At 37.6% G+C, this 20,155-nt stretch overlaps 1 protein-coding gene across 1 annotated transcript; it reads right to left on the reverse strand.

Annotated features, from left to right (window-relative positions):
• Nucleotides 1-5: 5 nt before the first annotated feature.
• On the reverse strand, nt 6-19,622 carry LOC128473830 (guanylate cyclase soluble subunit beta-2-like). The gene is made up of 15 exons (XM_053456056.1): nt 19,617-19,622; nt 17,508-17,581; nt 16,670-16,764; nt 15,776-15,936; nt 12,890-12,989; nt 11,550-11,773; nt 11,146-11,197; nt 10,380-10,483; nt 9,066-9,282; nt 7,849-8,169; nt 7,024-7,172; nt 5,987-6,133; nt 5,201-5,355; nt 4,016-4,185; nt 6-130 (listed from the first exon to the last, which is right to left on the reverse strand). The coding sequence occupies exons 1-15, from the start codon at nt 19,620-19,622 to the stop codon at nt 6-8; spliced, it is 2,100 nt and encodes a 699-aa protein (XP_053312031.1).
• Between the last annotated feature and the right edge of the window lie 533 nt (nt 19,623-20,155).

The raw sequence follows: 20,155 nt of genomic DNA on the forward strand, positions 1-20,155 counted from the left end.
AAGGGCTATTCCATTATTCGAATTGTCCGAAGAGTCATTTGCTGTATGAAATGAAGATTATCCAGACATTTAATTGCGCTTTCAGATTTCCAGATGCATAACAAGGCAAAAGGATTATTGTTTTTGGAATCTGAGCACACAAAATAAAAGTCCAATTATTTTGTCAGAATTGTTAGTGGTGTGAAAAGCAGAGAAACCAATTATCGACAACGTGGATATGTGTGATATTTAAACGGGGACAAGATGTGAAGTGGGATTAAGCTGGTCACAAAACAATCTTATACACTGGGGACGGAGGTTCGGTTATGCATGCGCGAAATGAAGCACTGAAGTCTATTCGCGGTTTTGATTTTCAAACCCATTCCAACATGGTATAGTTGTTTTAACAAACGTATGAATACAAAATCATAATGACAATGTTTAAATATAACATTAAACCATATGCTTTTGTTTGACCAAGCACAATGCAAACTATAATAGTGTGTGTAATGGTGCGTTTTAATTTTTTTAAACTAGTATACCCCTTTTAAAAGGTCAGCTACTATACATTAACATTAGACCTGAAGTGTCTTGAGGACTTGGTATGTGAGCTGCAAGTAAAGCATCTTTAATGTGTGTGAAGCGTAAAAACCTTACCCCTATTTCAAATCTCGTGCCGGCAGAGGGGGGGATGCTAATCCTGCAAAATTGCTTTTACTAGATAGCCTTCGATATTGGGTGTCATGGTCTGCGTTAAAAACAGAATTTCGGTAAAATGCCTTGAGCCTGTGCTCCGGTTGTTAGGTTGCCTGGCGAGTCAGGTGGAAAGCTAGATGTAATAAGCCACTAGGGAGTCATTAGCTTTAAAATATAAATATTTCTTATAAGGGGCAGCATTTGCATTTTCCTTGTCATACAAACAAAAACCAATAGAAGGGGAAATGTATTGTTTTAGTACTGCTGATACCATGATATCTGAAAAATATATATTATGGACTTTAAAGACCTGTACTGGTCTACTTTGTCTATATTCCCTGAACTGAGCAGCAAAAAAAACCTTGCCTTACCAGATACCCGGTATTAAGGGCCAACTCAACCAAAACTGTCTGATATTAATTGGGCCCTGGGTAAACCTCCCAGCCCAATAGTATTTGATGATACTCTGGCTATCATGCATAATGTAATATAGCAGCTCTTTATTATTTGTTTTATAAAGCACCATTGTATTCTAAACTTGACAGCATGGTGTAGTGGGGGGCCCAGGGACAGCTTTCACTCTTACTCCACGTTAAGTATGGCCCTGAATACATCCAATTTTGGAGAAGAAATTCAATGTGGTTTCTCATGAGGTTGCATTTGCCACCTGGTTGGGGCATAGATTATCATGTTTTTATGGAGTTTTATAGTACCCCTAAATGTGGTGTAGTTTCACTTTAAGAGAATGGAATGAGTTCTGGCAGGCGTTTTGTGTTCCAGGTCATGCATCTCACTGCTCACTGTGTTTATACCGTTTTTAAAATTTTTTTTTAAAAAAAACTACCTGCAATGATCAAAGTTGTTATTTGATCCTGTCTTCACTACTACATGTGCAATTAAGCAGGGCCACCGGCTGCCTGATGATGTAGATGCGGCAGATGGACGGATATGCGCGGCTGCATGCTACATCTTAGCAAATGGCTGTGCGCTTCTGGCCACACGCTGCAGCACCCAAACTGGTGAGCATGGGGTGTCATTGCCCGGTGTGCCACATGGCCAGTTCAGGACTGCAGTTAATTAAGACTACTGTTCGGCCTATTCACAACCAAGCCACATTCATTTTAGCTGTGCTCTGCCATCTTCATGACCATTTTCTGCCCACAATTCATCTGTGTCCCATTCATCTGTGACCCTATCATGTTACATTGAATCTTCATTTAGAACGTTCAAGCTTGGTCATAATATGCGTCATCAAACAATGCACACAATGACGAGCCTATATCTAAGCTAGCAATTAAGCAATAAAAATAGTTCAGATTTGTTTGCAGACGTGCGTGTTCTCAACTCCAATCATACTGCCCAGCTGAATAAGCGTGAATTCATAGATTTTCACAACCCATTAGTGTAGTAACTATTTGCGAGGTATACATTTGTTTGCGGAACATAAATACCATATACATAATTCTGCTTGTGCCAAATTGACATGTAATCTACAGAAACTATTTCCATTAGAAATTACATTCTATCCACCGAAGACTGCACAAAATGTAACTGACGATTTTACAAAGGTAGTTAAAAAATAAATCAACATTTGAGGTATGGTAAACATTTTCTAATGTGACCATATTCTAGGGTTTTTCCAGTTACAACACGAGGCAGGTATTGGATTTATAAATATTCGTTCCTACATTTGGTTTTCTGTACTGCGTTCTTCTGTTCTGTGTTGTTTGCTCTTCCCTTGTGTTCGCTGGCACGCTGGAATCTAAAACAGATGGGATACCTGGATAGTTGGATAAGTAAACCCACCGTCACACAGTTACAGAAAACAACGTCTATGACAGAAAATTTCAGAATCTAGACTTACTCTAGAACCAGAGAAAACAGAAAACATGTATTGACTCAAAGATATAAATTTAAAGTGTATCCCATGGGGGGGTCTCTGAGCATAAACTGCAGTGCTGTATACATTAATACAGGCTTGACAAGCTATATTAACTCATATACGTCAAGTAAGTCAAAACAAAACCATGTAATAAATACAATTACATCATATTCTTTATTTCCGAATATCATTAAGCTTCAATGTATATACTCATATCATTGTCACTTTCTGGTGGTTTATTAAAATTGAAAATAAAATGAATAAATAAAAATGTACCCACCATTTAGTGATTCATTGAAAGTAGTGTTCTGATTATCCAAGACGATGGTTCTGCCCAGATTTGCTTTATGTTTTTCTTTTAAGGTTGTACAATAGGTGACAAGCATTGCAGAAGTAAAGTTAATATTAATACAACATAGAATAATTATAAAAATGTGTATCAATATTCCTAATCAGCATATGATTTCTATTGGGTTTTTTTCAGTTTATTAAGTGACAATGAACTGAACTGATTTTTTGGGATATAACCCGGAAACATTTAAGAGCTTGTAGTTGCTATATTCTGCATACTCGCTAATATGTGACTAAAGTACCAAGATCACCGTTTTATACCATTATTGTTAAATCAAAATTTTAATTAAATAAATAAAATTGGCCAAAAAAAAAGGACATCTACCAATAGTATCAGGGAATAAATGGGGGGGGTTTCCCGCGATCTGTTTTTGGTGACACTGGCAGGCTGATTGGGGGCAACTATGGCACAGACAATCTGTTTGGAGGCAGTGACAAGCTGTTTGGGGTCAAAGGTGACAGTGGGGTCTCATTACAAATTGTAATTATTTTGTTTTCCACCTTACCTTATTTCTTGCATTTTACAACCACCTTGCTGCTGCTCTTGGATCACATCCAGCCCCAGCAGGCATCATCTGCCAGTGAGGTACCCATCCCAGCCCCCCTTAATTGGTGGTCCTGCATTTTCGAGATCATAAGCTTGAGGGAACTGCTGATTTATATTTTAGAAAACATGGAGCGAGACTTTGTCTCCCTGTGCGGACCCTCCTCCCCAGGACCGGGCCCCTTTATGACTGTAATAGCTGTACCCCCCCTCCCTGATGGCAGCCCTGGATATATGAGACCACATCTAATGAGCATTTATCACACTTGGCAGAGATCATTATCGCCACATAGATAAGATAATTGCAGAGTAGGATCTCACAATAAGTCCTAGAATTTATTTGTGCTAACTATTTTTATTGAATACAGTAATATTGAGGACACAAAAGATTATTTTATCTGCATATTGCAGATTTTTTTCCGTTAAAATGTTCACAGATTATAAAATGTTATACTGGGTGAAGATAAACTATAATCGTTGTGAAGTAAAGGGAAATTAGAACCAGATACATTTTACACAGAGAAACTACAATTTCTGTTACCCCCTTATAACACATCAGTTACCTGTATGCCCGTTTTGGCTCGGTTCCGAAACGCAATGTCCATTCCTGCCCATTATGTCGTCTTCTGATACACAGGTATTCCTTAGCAAGAAGTATGTGTTCATCTTCCCTTTTCCTTTAATGTCAATTACTCCTCTTTCTGCTATTTCAAAATCTAGATGTTTTAAGCAACTGAAAGACATCAGTGCCGTGATTTTCAGTGTAAAGTAATTCATTGTCTAGAGTTATACAGCGACAGGGCTGGCTCTGCCATATGCAGCTTGGTGATTACCCAGGGTATTGAGCTGGTAGCAGGTGCCACAATAAGGTCCTCTCCTTCATTAACATGCAAGTGCATGTACAAGGGGGCACACTTCACATAGGGCCAGTCCTGAATAATATATAAATGTCTCCTGCAGGGTTACATATGTCTGAAAACCCTAGAATTTATATAGTACACATACCCACTCATACATGTTTTTCCTTGAAAAGAACCTTATGGTGGCGCCTCTGCCAGCATGGCACTCAAGGCATAGGATTCTGTGCTTAACACTATACTACGCTGATCTTTATGCTCCCAGTCTTTACACTGAAATCTTGTGATCTGTTTTTAAACTTGTATTTATTTAATCTAAGTGTATTTGCAGTTTTTCTAATTTGCATCCTTGAAAGGTACCATCAAAAATATTTACTGGTGGGACATAAAACCCATGTGTGGATGTTGTGCATATTCATGTTTAGAGTGCATTCATCTATTGGGCATCAGTTTAATATTATGCCAAGAACATTTTGCACAACTCCTAATCATACCTAGGAACTCTCCTGGTTTGATCCGGAGTCTCCAGATAAGGATCTGGTTCCCTGAGTCTTCGAGACAGTTCCTTCTTTTTCTAGGCGGGGAGCAGCATTTGGTAAACCCACTTCCCACTAAAGGGTGTCTGGGGCTAGGCTTGCCCCCCTATGCATGACTATCCTGCCCTTTCACAAATCCACTCCCCAGAAGAAGGAGAGCTCCAGACTGCCTACCCTGTGAAGTTCCCTGGTGTGCTCAACATACAAAATGTCATAGAAATAATTACAAGCATCTAAATGACTAGCTATAAAAGACATACAAACTACTTGGTGTTTGTAAAGGCTGTATATGTAATCTAAGAAAGTGCTAATTAGTAATGTGAGAAATTTCTAAAAGGAATAATTATATGCTTACCTGAAAGTTGTGGGGCTCAGGTGGATTTTATCTGGTACCCCATGGCTTTCCATCCTGGAGGCTGTATTTACGGTGTCACCAAACAAGCAATATCTGGGCATTTTGTCTCCAACCACTCCAGCTAATACAGGTCCTGTGTGAATTCCCACTCTAATCTGTAATTTCCATAATTCAGCCATTAATCAAAACTGATCTGTCATTTTGCCCAAATCCTATATTTTATGGTTCAATACAGAAAATCATAACCCCCCCCCTCGTTGTGATATTGTATCACAGCTTCCACATGGCCACCTTGTGTTGTAGTGAAGCAGAGTGCCAGAATATGATGTCATATCTCAGAGGTTGACTTCATTACATTGCAAGAAGTAAGGTAGCTGCCCATGGTTCTCCATTGGTCCTGCCCACCTATAAACACACGTTTGGTTTGGAGTATACTAAACATATTGTATAAAATAGCATTTACACTTCAGAACAAGCAAATGTGTGTATTAGAATAGTATGTCTATAGTGTTTTCCCCGTTAGCAATTCCTCCCCATTTGTTACCTGACCTTCCCCTTTTGTAGAAGCTGAAATAGTGTAGTATCTTCTAACCATTTAAGTGTTGGGGTCTGGATACTTTTTCACCCCAGGGAGGCCAGGACATTTTTTGTAGCTTTTGCCATATTTCAGATACAACCTTATTAACTGTTCACCTAGGGAAACCTACAATTTTTTCAAGACATTAAGCTATTGATAGGTGCCTTTAAGGCATCAAATCATATGCCATAATTGTACAAATTCTTTACCTGCATGGGTTCTCCGGATACAGGGTTCATAACCTCCCTCGCTGCTATTCTCATACCAAGAGCAAAGTTGGCAACTCTCTCTGCATGGCTTTCAACAGCAACTGGGACACCTCCGACAACCATGTATGCATCTCCTATAGTTTCCACCTGAAACATTATATATTAGCATATGTACGATAGCGTAATTAAAAATTGTATAATTGTATGAATAGTCATTTTATCCTACAAGACTTACAATAGAATAATCGCTTGCCTCTGTCGTTTTGTTTTGCTGTACAGCATACCGGTAACATGTTCAGTAACAGAGGGACTATTAGGACTATGAGAGCAGGTAAAGGGACCAGCAGCTCTTTTGCTGCAAAACCATGAGAAATCATCATGTTGGGAGATCAGGCTCCCTGGTGAGACGCTGCTTCATAGGCCAGTTACTGCTCTTCCCAGGTCCATGCTGAGCTGAGTGGAGAACCAAGATATGACACTCCATTGACCCCCCCATACCCTTCAGAATCAAATTCAAACTTTTGACGATGACCTACAGAGCCCTTAACAAATCTGCATCCCCTGTATATCTCTACCTTTCTGTCCAAATACTGCCCTAACCGTTCTCTTCCCTCCACTCATGACTTGCATCTTTATTCTAACGTCATTACCTCTTCGACTCCCGTATTAAGTATTTCACCCGTGCTGTACCCCTTTTTTCCATTTTGAATTAGGCTACCATTTTTCTTATACACCTTTAAGGATGTCTATGAAGTAACGTGTTCAGATCTTCCTCCCTAGCTCACCTATCCTAGTCCCTCTCCTGCCTTCTGACACTAGTGTCACCAGTGTGGCTGATCGTTCTCTAACAGTGGCTTATCATGGTGCTAAATAAAACAATAAAACATAATAATGCACCTGGGGCTATGGCTTCTATTTGGTCTAAGTTTGAGTCATTTATATTAAATTCATGTAAAAGGAGTATGCAGAAGAGTAAATTCATGTATGACTTCATGTACGCTTACATGACAGCTTTGAGAACTGATGCCCTCACTTACCTTATACACATCATGAATACTTGTAAGGCGATCAAACCTTGAATACATTGCATTGAGCATGTCTACTATATAAATAGGTTCACAAGCAGAGCATATGTTCGTAAATGTCACTATATCACTGAACAATATCGTACAGGTTTCAAACTCCCCTGTGTAGGGAAAAAAATAACAAAAAAATATGTCATATCAACGGTTTACAAATTCCACTAACATTTATAACCTGTGTATTTTTTATTTTTATTTATTTTGCCATCACCAAATATTTTCCTTAAATTTAAATCATTAAATGTGATGTTGGAGATTCAGAATTGGTGAATAATTTGCAGCATAAAAATTATCGGGAAAGACTAAGGGAACTGAATATGTATAGCTTGGAGGAAAGAAGACAAAGAGGAGATGTGATAGAAACATTTAAACGCTTTAAGGGATTTAGCAAAGTACAGGAGGAAAGTTTATTTTAAAGGAGGGGAAATGTTACAAGAGGTCATAGGTCGGAAACTGAAACAAGACCTGATTAAGACCTGAGTCTTACATTAGGAAAAATGGGCAGAATAGATGTGCTGAATGGTTCTTATCTGTCATCAAATTCTATGTTACAAATTGTTTCTACTCCTCAGTGGGCCAGTCAGCTGAGCAGTGGTGCTATCTTGGCAGGAAATCGCAATGGGACAGTTGGGAGGTATGACAATGAATGTGTTATATAAACATATTCATCATGATTGTATAGATCATTCTACTTAATAATTACATTTTTCATAATGTTTTACTTAATGTTGTATAAACTTAACTACTGCATTAAGGTTGGTCCTTCTACAGGAAACGTACCGGCTTGGACTTTCTTGCCATCTTTGAGCTGATTTGCCACGTGTTTGGGCAGCATGGCATACAGCAAAGTTTCTGTTTTCTTCTTTTCAATTTCCAAGTTTTTTGAAAGTATTCTCAGCTCTTCTTTCTTTCTCTCCAGCTGATTGGCCAGCTCTATCTCAGCAAGTCGTTGCTGGTTTAGGAGGATCAGATCCCTCGTTACATCATGCTTTGCTATGTCGGAAATATGCATATTTCGATCCTCTAGCTCCTGCAGGCTGCGCAGTTTTGGGGAACACATGTATAGCATGCATTGTATCGACTCCATCCATATCATATACCCTTATGCAAAAATAAAAAATAAAAACAACAAAACCAACTCATTAGGAAAAAATATATATTACGAGATATTGATTAATTAAGTTAATAGAAATCCAAAGAAGGAATGGAGTTAAAAATACTAATCTTAGCAATAATTTGGCCACGTATAAATCACTTGATATTAAATTTTACACTATAACTAAATGCTACACACACAAAAATGCTATAATCATGGAGCAGAGGTATTTCTTAGTTTTTTAGAATATACTTCTTTGGAATTATATAGTCTAGATATGGTCTCATCGAGATTAGGCAAGTGACTCATTTATAATTCCCCACTCTCTTCTACACAGTTAAATGCTTGAACAGCTTTTGCAAGAGTACTGACATGATCTTAATTTATCCGTAGCATTAAGTTTGTGGGAAGGTGATAAATCACTTTAGACGCACTGCAGAATAGGGCAGCAGTGTACTCTGGCCTAGGCTGAGTAGGTCTCAGGCAGCTTGTGTAGGGGAATGGCCGGTCTAAAGAGGCACAGCCTCTGTGCTGCGTGACCAGGAACAGATCACTTTATTGGGTGATTGGTTCTGTGGTCCACCAATCTGATTGCCTTTGTAATAGGTCTATTTGCATTATGGTGGTCTTTGCCTAGCCTGCACAGCCTAAATAGCGCTATTGTCCTTCAAAGGCAGAATGCCTTTTGTGCTTGAGGGATAAAGCCCTTAGGCCCTTCTCTATATGGATTATTTGTGGACAAGCCAACTACTGAGGGTAGATTAAGATCAAAGAAGGTTACCTGTCACCAGTATCCTTATAGCTGTGTTTATTATTATTATTTACTTCATATATTAGTAATACTATAACTATGCCCTCAAAAAACCCATCACACCAGACAAGCGTTTGATCACACCTATACCTCTTAGTTCTAGCATTGGATGATATTTCCAGGACTCAGGCATCATTTCCCTCCTTGTTTTCAGCACAAACTGACTATTGAGAAACATTTGGATGTTGGTAATGGTGAAAGTGACTTGTGGATGGACAATTGTGAAATATTCATCCAACTTGATATCCATAATCTGTATGCCAGGAACAATTTTTTGTATGTTTACCCCGGCCTGTTTTACTTTGAGCTGTATCAGGAAAAGAGAAGTTTGAAATACATGTGAATATTCGATTCATGAACTCTTAGGACTGGAACATAGTAACAGTAAATTAGGTTGAAAAAAGACACAAGTGCTTCAACTTCAACCTTGCTGTTGACTGAGATGTGGAAACTGTCTTCCTTCTGCTACTTAGTCTAGGCCAATGATGCTCATATTAGTCCACAAAGACTGCACACAATCCTTAATTTTGGGGAATACCTAATTGGATTTCAATAGCGTTTAAGGCCTAATGGTTTACTCGGTTGTGCAATTGCAGGAATTGATAATATTGCAGTATCTTCTAAGAAAACATTAGTTATGCAAGACAAACAGAGCTCAATACTTAGAATGTCAAACAGGATAGGAAAATTCATAGAACAGCGATAAGAAAGATAAAAACAACAGAGAAGATAGGAAATGATACAGGCTGATATATGCAATACATTGTGCATACACTGCAGTAAATATAAATATGTTTTGGTAAGTTAATTATTTGCACAAATTTGTCCACCATAAATAATTACAACAAAACTGTCAGATTTGATATTCACTTCGAGTTATCATTGTCCAGTTCAATTAACACTTATTCAAGTATAAGCATGGCTTGAGAATGTGAATCAATGAAACTCTGATGCAGTGACCTTGCTAGGGGGCAGACAGGGGCCATGCCCTCCCATTTGCACCCAAACTTAAACTCCACTGGCGATTTTTTTTTATACCTGCTGCAAGAAAGCACTGATATACGTTAACCTAACAATTACTGCCTTGTGGTGCCTATGAAGTTCATCAACTTTTTGTAACGTGTGGGCCGGGTAGGACAGCCAGCCGAGGCGGTGACCAGACAGCAGTAAAGAATTAGTGGACTATAGCTGAGCCTTAGCAGCAGGATGGGGTTTGATCATTTCTGTTCAGCATTTATAAAAATGCTTTGTATATATGCATGTTGCATGTGGAGATGATATTTAATTTATTTGATGATTGTGTATATATATATATATATATATAATTGCCCCCTACTTTTGTCCACGTGTTCATTCCCCTAAATTCCCCGATTCAGCGCTTTCGCTTTTAAACTTTGTTCTTACTTGTTTATCAAACACGATGTGAAAGGGAAATTCATTGCAAAATGCTTTTACATCCATCCATAAAGTCTCAGGATATACCGGCTGGAACGTATTCAACAGACTTCCTAAAAGTATAAGTATATGTTTTTAGTGAAAATACAGAATGAACAGAAAGCATTACGTCATAATTGCTTCTCCTTACATACTACTTCCAAGTCACATTGATTACGACATTTTTGATGACCATCCACATTCTAAAGGGATCTCAACAACATCTAACTAGTATCAAGATCGTATATACATCTAAGTAGCTCATAAGCAAATATTTCACAGGATCCATCATTTTTATTAGTTTTTAGAGACTTATGCTCATTCTAGTTTTCTTGGAAGTTTTTCTTTGACGCAGCCCACGAAATGGCACTTTTGTTTGGTTCATACACTTGTAAAGATGGTGAGCTATAGACGCCTGTGGTACCCACAACGCTTTAACTCACCAAGATGATGCAATGGATATGAGAACGAGGGTATCTCTATTCATAGAAAGGAAAGGAGTAGCATGAGGGTACAAACTTGAACTAATAGTTGTACCAATTTCAAGCCATTTTCTAAATAAAATCATATAGGGTAAGTAGGTGGTCCAGTGGTACAAAATGTTTGAGAAACACTCACTGAACACTGACACTCACCCTGGCAATTTTCTTGTAAGGTAGAAAAACAGACATTGTTGATCAGTTTATCTTTTATCTAGTAATGTTATAAAATGCAGTTTGTGACAGCTGCTTCGTACCTTTTGCAAATATCACCACATTTCTTATGATATCCCAATAGGATTTCTTATTCTGTTGAGATGATGCATTGCTTTGATTTATTCTTTTCTTTATTGCTTCATGGCGTTTCTTCTGTGGCTTTGAATTACACCAAATGAAATGGATTAAAAACACACAAAGATTAAAAAGATGGGTTTAAAGGCGCTCCACCGTCTCCTCTCCAAACCCCACATACTTCTGACTATGCCCACCCATGCTTCAATACTATTTTTAATGAAATATATTTTGCAGCGTGTGGTAGTTCAGTGACTTTATGACTTCAAATAAGTGCTACTCAGCTGAGGTTTAAAGAAGGATTCCCATTTGCAGGGACATTTCTGGAAGTAGGAATTATAAATTCAAGTCTTAGACATTAATTCTGAACACAGAACACAGTTACTGTTAGTACCTCTGTAATCTTGTTGAGAGGGTCTCTATTTCGCACAACAAGCCCTTGATTTGAGCAAATTTTATGACATTCCATCCTCTGAAGAATTTCAAATATAACGTGTTCTTTCTTTCCTGTACGCTCCACTTCTTCATTTTGATAAATAATCTTCATGGTGACATCGATGTTGAAGAAGTCTTTTGCTGCTGATTCTATAATCCCTGTAACAGTGATATTTTACAACAATGGTAAATCAGGGTTGTATTTCTTTCATTGGGGGTACATAATTCCGCGTCAAATACACACGATATTAAAGTAACAAATACTTAATATATAGTAAGGAGGGATTTACATGGATTTTTTTTATATAATTCTTAACTGACACATCTCCTGTTCTGATTTACAAGCCAACATAAGTTTGAAACTCTTTTGTACATCTCCATCCATGGATCAGGGCTAACCAACGGCATCATATGAGGTGATGGACTCCCAGAGATTGGTAAGCATCACGTGAGCCGTGTAATTACAGTTGGAAGTACTGGTGTTGCCCAGTCCTGTATGGATCCTCACGTGCTTCATTAAGTTCTGTTTTTAGATAATTTGTCAAAACAGGAATTTTCTTGTTGAAAGGAAAATTAAACAAATTAAACCTTGCGCCACTGGGCATCTTCTGCCTCTCGTCAATTTTTCCAGTTCTTGATGTAGAAAAGCATGCCCACAATATGCTGCCACTCAAATGCTGAGTACTGGGTCATGGCTGATTCAGTGACTGGCCATATGCCTGTGCCTATGTGGCATGTGCTCCTGACCCATGCACCTACTGTGAGCCAGGAACATGAATAAATATATAAAAAACAGTAAATAGCAGCCCAAATTGGTTAATTGGACATTAGCACTTAATCCATTCTGGGAGATTTTTTAAGAAAGAACTATTTCACACATCCAGTCTGCTTATTTTTCCTACTTTAAAAACCTCAAAGCTTTTTGGTCCTTGGCCTTTGCTTATATTAAGAATAGCCACGTGTTTATTCCATGTATGCTTTCTACTTTTTGGAATGATGTCCACATATCTACAAACCTCTCAGTGAAGTAAAACTTCCTTACATTACATCCGTGTCTTTTACCCTCTAGTTTTAGACTATGAACTTTCATCCTAAACTTTCTTCTTATGTGAATCTCCTGGATGGTGTATCCATGTTCCTCTCATGAATTCCTATCTTTAGGAAAAGTAACAGCTAGAAAGTGTAGTTTTTGCAACAATGAAAATACCATTGAAACAATCTTTTCTTATGATTTAACGATAGAGGAAACTGTAAAAATTTAAAGAAAACAAATACCTGGGACAATGTGACATAATCCATGTCGGTCAGAGTAGTAGTGTAGGAGCATAGTGCCATCATCTGTTTTTTCTGCTCGAAACGATGGAGCATTCATTGCCTTCAAAATTAAGGAAAATATTAGTTATTATATATACATACCTGGGAACTTCTGGGCCCTTGCGGGCCTGGACTGCCCACTGACGTCAACGGTCCCGCTGACGTCTGGGCGTTCCTGCTCATGTCATTGGGCCTTCCCGCTGACGTCGCAGGAACGACCTGTATTTAAAGGGAATAGGTCAGGGAGTAGGGTGTGTCAAGACCTCGCTTCGGTGACCTGGAGGATTCAGGATTCAATCCAATCGAGCATATACTGGACAAACAAGTCCATGGAGGCCCACCTTACAGGACTTAAAGGATCTGCTGCTAACGTCTTGGTGCCAGATACCACAGCACACCTTCAGAGGCCTAGTGAAGTCCATGTCTCGACAGTTTAGGGCTGTTTAGGGGGGACCTACACAATATTAGGCAGGTGGTCATAATGTTATGGCTGATTTATAAAGAAACTAATATGTAGCTGTTTGAAAAGAGTATACGTATCAGAGTAGATAATAAATAAGATCTGAAAAAAGATAACAGATTGTTTCTTATCTGCTGAAGACCTACTTCAAGAGGACATTCTGATTTGCAATGATTATTAATCACCAAGGATAGGATAGGGCAGCTATCTATTTTGTGTTCACAATGGGTTAACTTTAACAAAAGGTGAAGCAATTATGAGGGTAAACTTGGAACAATAGGCAAAACATTCTATGGAGATTGCTCCAAATTTGAAAAAAAATCCAGATGTGTTCCAGATTTGCCTGCGGTTAAATTATTATATGACGATCAGGACTTGATTCAATGAACCATCTGAAACCTTGACTTCTGCAGAAAGTGAGGATCACATACTTAAATCACACTAACAAGCAGGGTCATCCACAGGGTAAAAGGGGAAGCCTCCCAAGATCCCAGAAATCCTCAGGGGCCCATCTATGTATAAACATTTAAACCAACATTTAGCAAAATCTAGCTATAGTGTCTGCTTAGGATAAATTAAGGTGGGTTTATGTGATTACATGGTCATCTATCGTCCCTCAAAATGCATAATGTATATGTATGGGGCCCCAGAACAAAGGCTTGCCTAACCCTCCATTAGAATAAAAGATGTCCTGCTAACAAGCGACTCAATCACAATGTAACAATCCAGAAAGCAATCGCTAACTGCTCAAATGCTTGTACACATTAATGTACACAAGGTGTACCGTTTCTGTATCGGTCATTCTGTTTATCTAATCAGGTCAGAGGAAAACTTCTTATTGATATTAGCACATGTCATTGCCACGACAGAAGCTCATTAAAGACAAATGATACAGTCAGTGGTGTGAGTACTTTTATGTTTGCTGATGTTTCTTTTGGTGTTATGTGTTTACTATAATAATAAATATTATTAGCTGCAATAGCAAGACAAGTATTTTTACCTATCTATACACTCAAAAAGATAACATAATTACATGTATGCGTCAAATATTGGGATGCAAGTGAGAATATATGATAACATATGAAGTCGCGCCAGTGTCAGTGACTGGGAATCTGATGTGGTGAGTATAAGTAACTCGTAGTTTAGTGAATTTTCATTCATGTAGGGATAATGTAGCGGCTTCTTTTTATGTTATAGTTCCAGATTTGGCATTGGAAGTGGTATTGATGTCTTGTCACCGGTATACTGTGATTTTGTCTCTCTCTGCATATGTGCAGTGAGTTTATTTAGCTTGACTGAGGTAGCGCCAATGCGTCGCCCTCTTTTACCCCCCCTTCCCAAATAAATACACAAACACAAAGTAAACAATATAATGCTTTATTATAGTCAACTTATGGAAAAATAAGGCCACGGTGCAGTCCGCTTTACGCCTTCCACACCGTGACACAGATATAAATAACTTTATTAATAGAAAATAAACTTTATTATGTAAACACCATATAATAATATAGCGATGCACGTGCCGCACCACCCGACTTACTTATGACACGTGCAAGCCTTAAAACTAACAATTGTAAACCAAATGTACAGGTTACACATCGTAACCCTAAATTGTAAACAACGACTGAAACTACCGAACCGGCTGGCACAGGCGTAAAACCGTAAAACCGTAGAAACCACCGGCGTCCCCTGCACGGCAGCCATTGTCACTGCTAGGATTCACCAAGGCACAAGCCCAGGGAGTGTCCTGCACTTAGGCCGAGGGCCTGTGCACCACGGGTAAAACCACACCTAAGGTGGTTAACCCTTGCTCTATGCCAGCTTGATAACCAACCGCCAAGGAACAGACAACTAAAGAAAAGAGAGGGGTGGGAGGGAGGGAAAGCTTTTCAGGTCAATTGAAAAAGTGACCTAAAATGGGGTGGGCTCCCATATATATAGTGACCCCCACCCCTAAGCACAGTAGGATGATTCACTCCTATCATATTCAGCCCAGGGCCGTCAATCAACATAAACTGACAGCCCCCTGAGCTGACTCAGCAGAATTTCAGATAAACAGGAAAACGGGAGGGGGGAGAGGGCTGCCTGTCGTCCCCTCAGTCATGCGCCCTTCTTGCTCCATACTCTCGCCTGGGGCTTTCTTTCTACGCTGCCTAGAAGGTCTTTAAATATGTCTTGTGGATAAAGTTTACAATGGTCTGGATTATCCATTTGCACAATAACTTTTTAGCAGTTGCAGTTTAGAATACAAAATCGCAATTTGGGTTTTAGGCGGATAGTTAAAAACCCATTAACATGTACATTGAACCAAACCCCACAACTGCAGAAGCATGATTCTCAGTAGTCGTTCATGTATGCAGCAACATTATAAACAATAAATATATTACCTCATAAGAGTGAGCCAAGTAGCTATGAAGAGCATCTAGATTTCCTATAAATTCCATCAGATTCCCCCCTAATGTGCGCAACATGCGATCATATCCAGACTGCTTACAGAAGGAGAAGAAATACGTTCCAAATAATTTAAGTATCTCTTCCTCAGATACATCTGAAAACATAATGATGACAATAAAAGTATACATGGAAATACCGAGCTCCTTCATAACCTTATGACAAACTATTATGTCCTCAAAAACGTGGCCGCACCTGATTTCAATGGGAACGTTTTCCCAGCCAACCAGTGGTGGGATACATGGGACCACGGAGGAAGCAGTAAGTTTATGGAAAGTGTTTTAATTTTTAACATTTTTTAAAGAATGCATATTAAAGTACTCGTAAAGCACTATAACATGCATTCTTCTTGGGCGAGGAAACCTGGGACATTTATGAACTTTCCCAACTTACTTATCTATGTAATGATGTAAAAATTGACCGTATACAAAATTGACAATGATATTAACACAGGCTAAGACATACTGAAGAGGGTCCTGTTCGGCTCGTTTTTAACCCATTCAATCCCCTTCACTTTACCCATTTTGATCACAGCTTCACCAGAAGGTGAGTGATAATTATTGTGAAAAAAACATGAAATGTTAACTAAATTTTAGCTTATCTCAATGTTTCTAAACTTTCCCATCCATCGTAACTTTTTTTCCCGTCCAAGCAATCCCAGCTAAATTCCACTTACGATATTAAGATAAAGATAGATAAAATGAAACAAAGTGGGACTAGAGGAGGCGCTCAGCCACTTAAATTAAAAGAGCAAGCGGAAAAGAAATTACTTACTAGAGACATAGAATGCTAAAAAAAAACATTAAGTAACAAATAAAAAGTACACTTACTTAGCATATGACATGCCTCCTTTATCAGTCTCATTGTGATGATGTCATCATAAACCTCGTAAGTCATGAACGTATCCTGGACCTGAGCCCGTTCTCTGAAAATATAACATACTTATGAGTATGAGTGTACTCACTGTTGTGCTATAAAAATAAATTCTATTTACAAATCAAACCATCATATGTAGTGTATTGGCATTGAATATAGATGTCACAAGCAGATGTTATGTATTATGGAGTTCAAAATCTCAAACAAAAAATGAAATTTAGGGTGTATATTAGTTTCATGAATGAAAACTTTATGGAAAACAGTCTTTTTTTATCGTCTGGCCAATATAGCAAGTATTTTATTTGTAACCCCTTTGTGCCGAGATGTGAATACATGTACCATTATACAGGTTCCTAGGCCAAGTAAGGTATTTACTCAACATTAAAAAAAACAGTGATACCCCAGACAGAACAGCTCCGGCCGTGCCTTGTTAGTAGTTCTGGTTACGTGATAAGTCTTAAAGAGTTAATCAGCAGGTGATAAGGATGCTGTCTCAGTCACCATTGCCTCTCACCTCCAGAGATTGTATTATTGTTGTATTATTGTATTACAGTATACAACATGATTCATATACATTAGATATTATTGTACATTTATTATGTAATAAAAATTGGAGAATGCAATAATGCCATAATGCCAATATATATATATATATATATATATATATATTATATTTATACTGCCAATCAAAACTTTAGACACATTAAAAATTCATATTTAAACATCTAATATGAATGCAAAAATGTTACCGATAATCATGAAAGCATTTAGATGTTTTGATGGGTTACCCACCTCAGTTTTTCCCATATATGTTCTCCAAATTTTTCTGTTACTAGGGATTTGAGACAGGTGTTGATGAAACCATACTGAAATAAACAAATGGATAGTATCAGATCTTGAACGTTGACACTAAATGCAGAAAAAAGACGAACAAAGCAAAGGACATTGTAGATGTGACTACTAGATATGACTATAGAATAAAACTCTAAAAAGCACGTAAACATTCAAAATAATCACTACATTTATTAAAGCTACTTTCTATTGTTTTGGTGGTACTGATGAGAGACTTACCATGATAATATTAATGACAATGAGAAATAGTCTCTCCAGGTGTCTTGTTAGTGACTGTCACTCGCTAGTATCTAAACCATTACAAGACAGCAGATTATATAGCGCACTGTGCATTTAAATACACCTGCTTATTGGTGGCTGGAAAATTATAAAACCGAGGCAGAGAGGCAGGTTAACCACCCTTTTCTTTAAAAAAAAATATATTAACTGGCCCACTTTTAATGTTTGGGACATAATAAATTGCCAATTTTAAGCTTTAAACTAAAAAAATAATGATAACAAAATATATATTTTTTATATTTTTTTCTTTTTACTTTTGGAATACATTCTTTTGTCTTTACAAGAAAATAAATCATAATAGATAGAGTCTTCAGACATTGGTGATATTGGTAAACATTCCTTTTTTTAAAAAATGTGATAACATGTCTCCTTCAGGGATGTCTCTTCACATAGGAAGAAGATACTGGATACACTATATGGACAAAAGTATTGGGACACCTGGCCATTACACCAACAGGGACTTTTATGACATCTCATTTTAAATACACAGACATTATTATATAGTTGGTCCCCCCTTTGCAGCTATAACAGCCTCCACTCATCTGGGAAGGCTTTCCACAAGGTTTTGGAGAGTTTCTGTGGGAATTTTTGCTCATTCATCCAGTAGAGCATTTGTGCGGTCATGTTGGACAAGTAGGTCTGGTTCGCAATCTCCATTCTAGTTCTTCTCAAAGTTGTTTGATGGGGTTGAGATCAGAGCTCTATGCGGGCCGGTCAAGTTCTTCCAGACCAAAGACGGGCCCAAAAATCTGATGTGTACCATTTAAGTCGGGATGGTTAGTAGGTATTCTTATACAGTATGCGTCTCCCCTGCGAGATATGGTATGTTTTTCATGTACAATATACATGCTTATTAACATTTATTAAGGTTGTGGTGGGGTTTTTCAGAAAAATATTGTTTTCATTACTTTGATTACATACGTTTGTTTTTATTGATACTGGGAAATCTTGGGGGGAAATGCTTTATCTTTGTTTTATCATGCAAAATTATGCACACTTTGTCTTAAACTTGGCAAGTGCAAAAATCTTATTACAGTATGTCCTAAAAGTATATGTATAAGTATGCCAAGGAAAAGTTTACAAGGTTGCCACCTCAATATAACTGTAGTAAAACTATATATATATAATCCTGTATGCTTTATATTAATGCTGTAAATCTCAGAGTAATAATGTGTATAAATTAATTTTGTATGCTAATGATACTCTGCATATTATGATAAATACATGTTACTTAAGCCATTAACGGATTGTTTTTTCACTCTATTAGATTAGAGAATTACTATGCATAGTTTTAATTAGTGATTTTACGGTCAGACAGCTCAACCTAGACTGTGATTGGTTTCTTGCAATTTAAATGTGGGTTGTTTTGTGTAAGGTGTTGTCTACGATTAAGCCATTTTGGCGAAACATGTCAGGCTGGTTTCCTCCGTATGTTTCTGATTTACTGGCATAGGAAAGAAGCGCGCTGTTTGCCTGTTTGAATATTGTTCACTAAATTAAAAAAAATTGCCTAACCTCACATGGTAAAATGTGAGCCCCTCCATCAAAGGGTTAAACAAGGTTTAAAAAAACATATATTGTTAGTTTTAAAAAAATCGGTTATTGGTGTTAAATATGGTTAAATATAAAAAAATGTAGTAAGATTATATATTTTTTATGTATTTGTGATATATCTCCTGTGATGTCTATTAAACACTAAAATGGTCATGGAACACCATGAAAAATGTGTTTTTTTTATGCTTAAAGGTATTTGCTAAACGTAAAAGGTACCATCATTTTGAAATTGCCCTGTGTCCATAAATATAACCAAACTATGCATGTTAAAAGTAAATGCGAGTAATATTCTTATTTCAATAACAATTGTATTCTTTTAATTTTGTTTAAAAAAAAATGGAAACAACTGAAGAAAATATAACTATACATAAGGGAAAAATCTATTCCAAATGAAAATAGATGAAAAACAAGGAGAAAAAAGAAAAGTAAAATAAGAAAGCTGAGCTTTGATTTTGCAGAGTGTAATATTTCAGTACGTGTTTATTAAAGAGAAACTCACACTTAGCAATGTGAAGAAGAGGAAAAAAACATACCGGTACTTTACATTTTGCTTGGTGTCCCTTATTTTAGCTGGACTTCAGACCCTAAGGGATGAAGTCATAAGTGATTTTTGCAACAACAGCGTATTGTTACAAAGATATATTTTGCTATATTTGTGACAATAATTGGCTTGGGTAAGGTCGTTTAATATGTAATCGCCTCCAAGAGGCTTCCAGGTTGCGAGAACTAGCTTCACAAATAGCCAAGGTCATATG

The sequence above is a fragment of the Spea bombifrons genome, chromosome 2 (genome assembly GCF_027358695.1).
Source record: "Spea bombifrons isolate aSpeBom1 chromosome 2, aSpeBom1.2.pri, whole genome shotgun sequence".
Taxonomy (NCBI): domain Eukaryota; kingdom Metazoa; phylum Chordata; class Amphibia; order Anura; family Pelobatidae; genus Spea; species Spea bombifrons.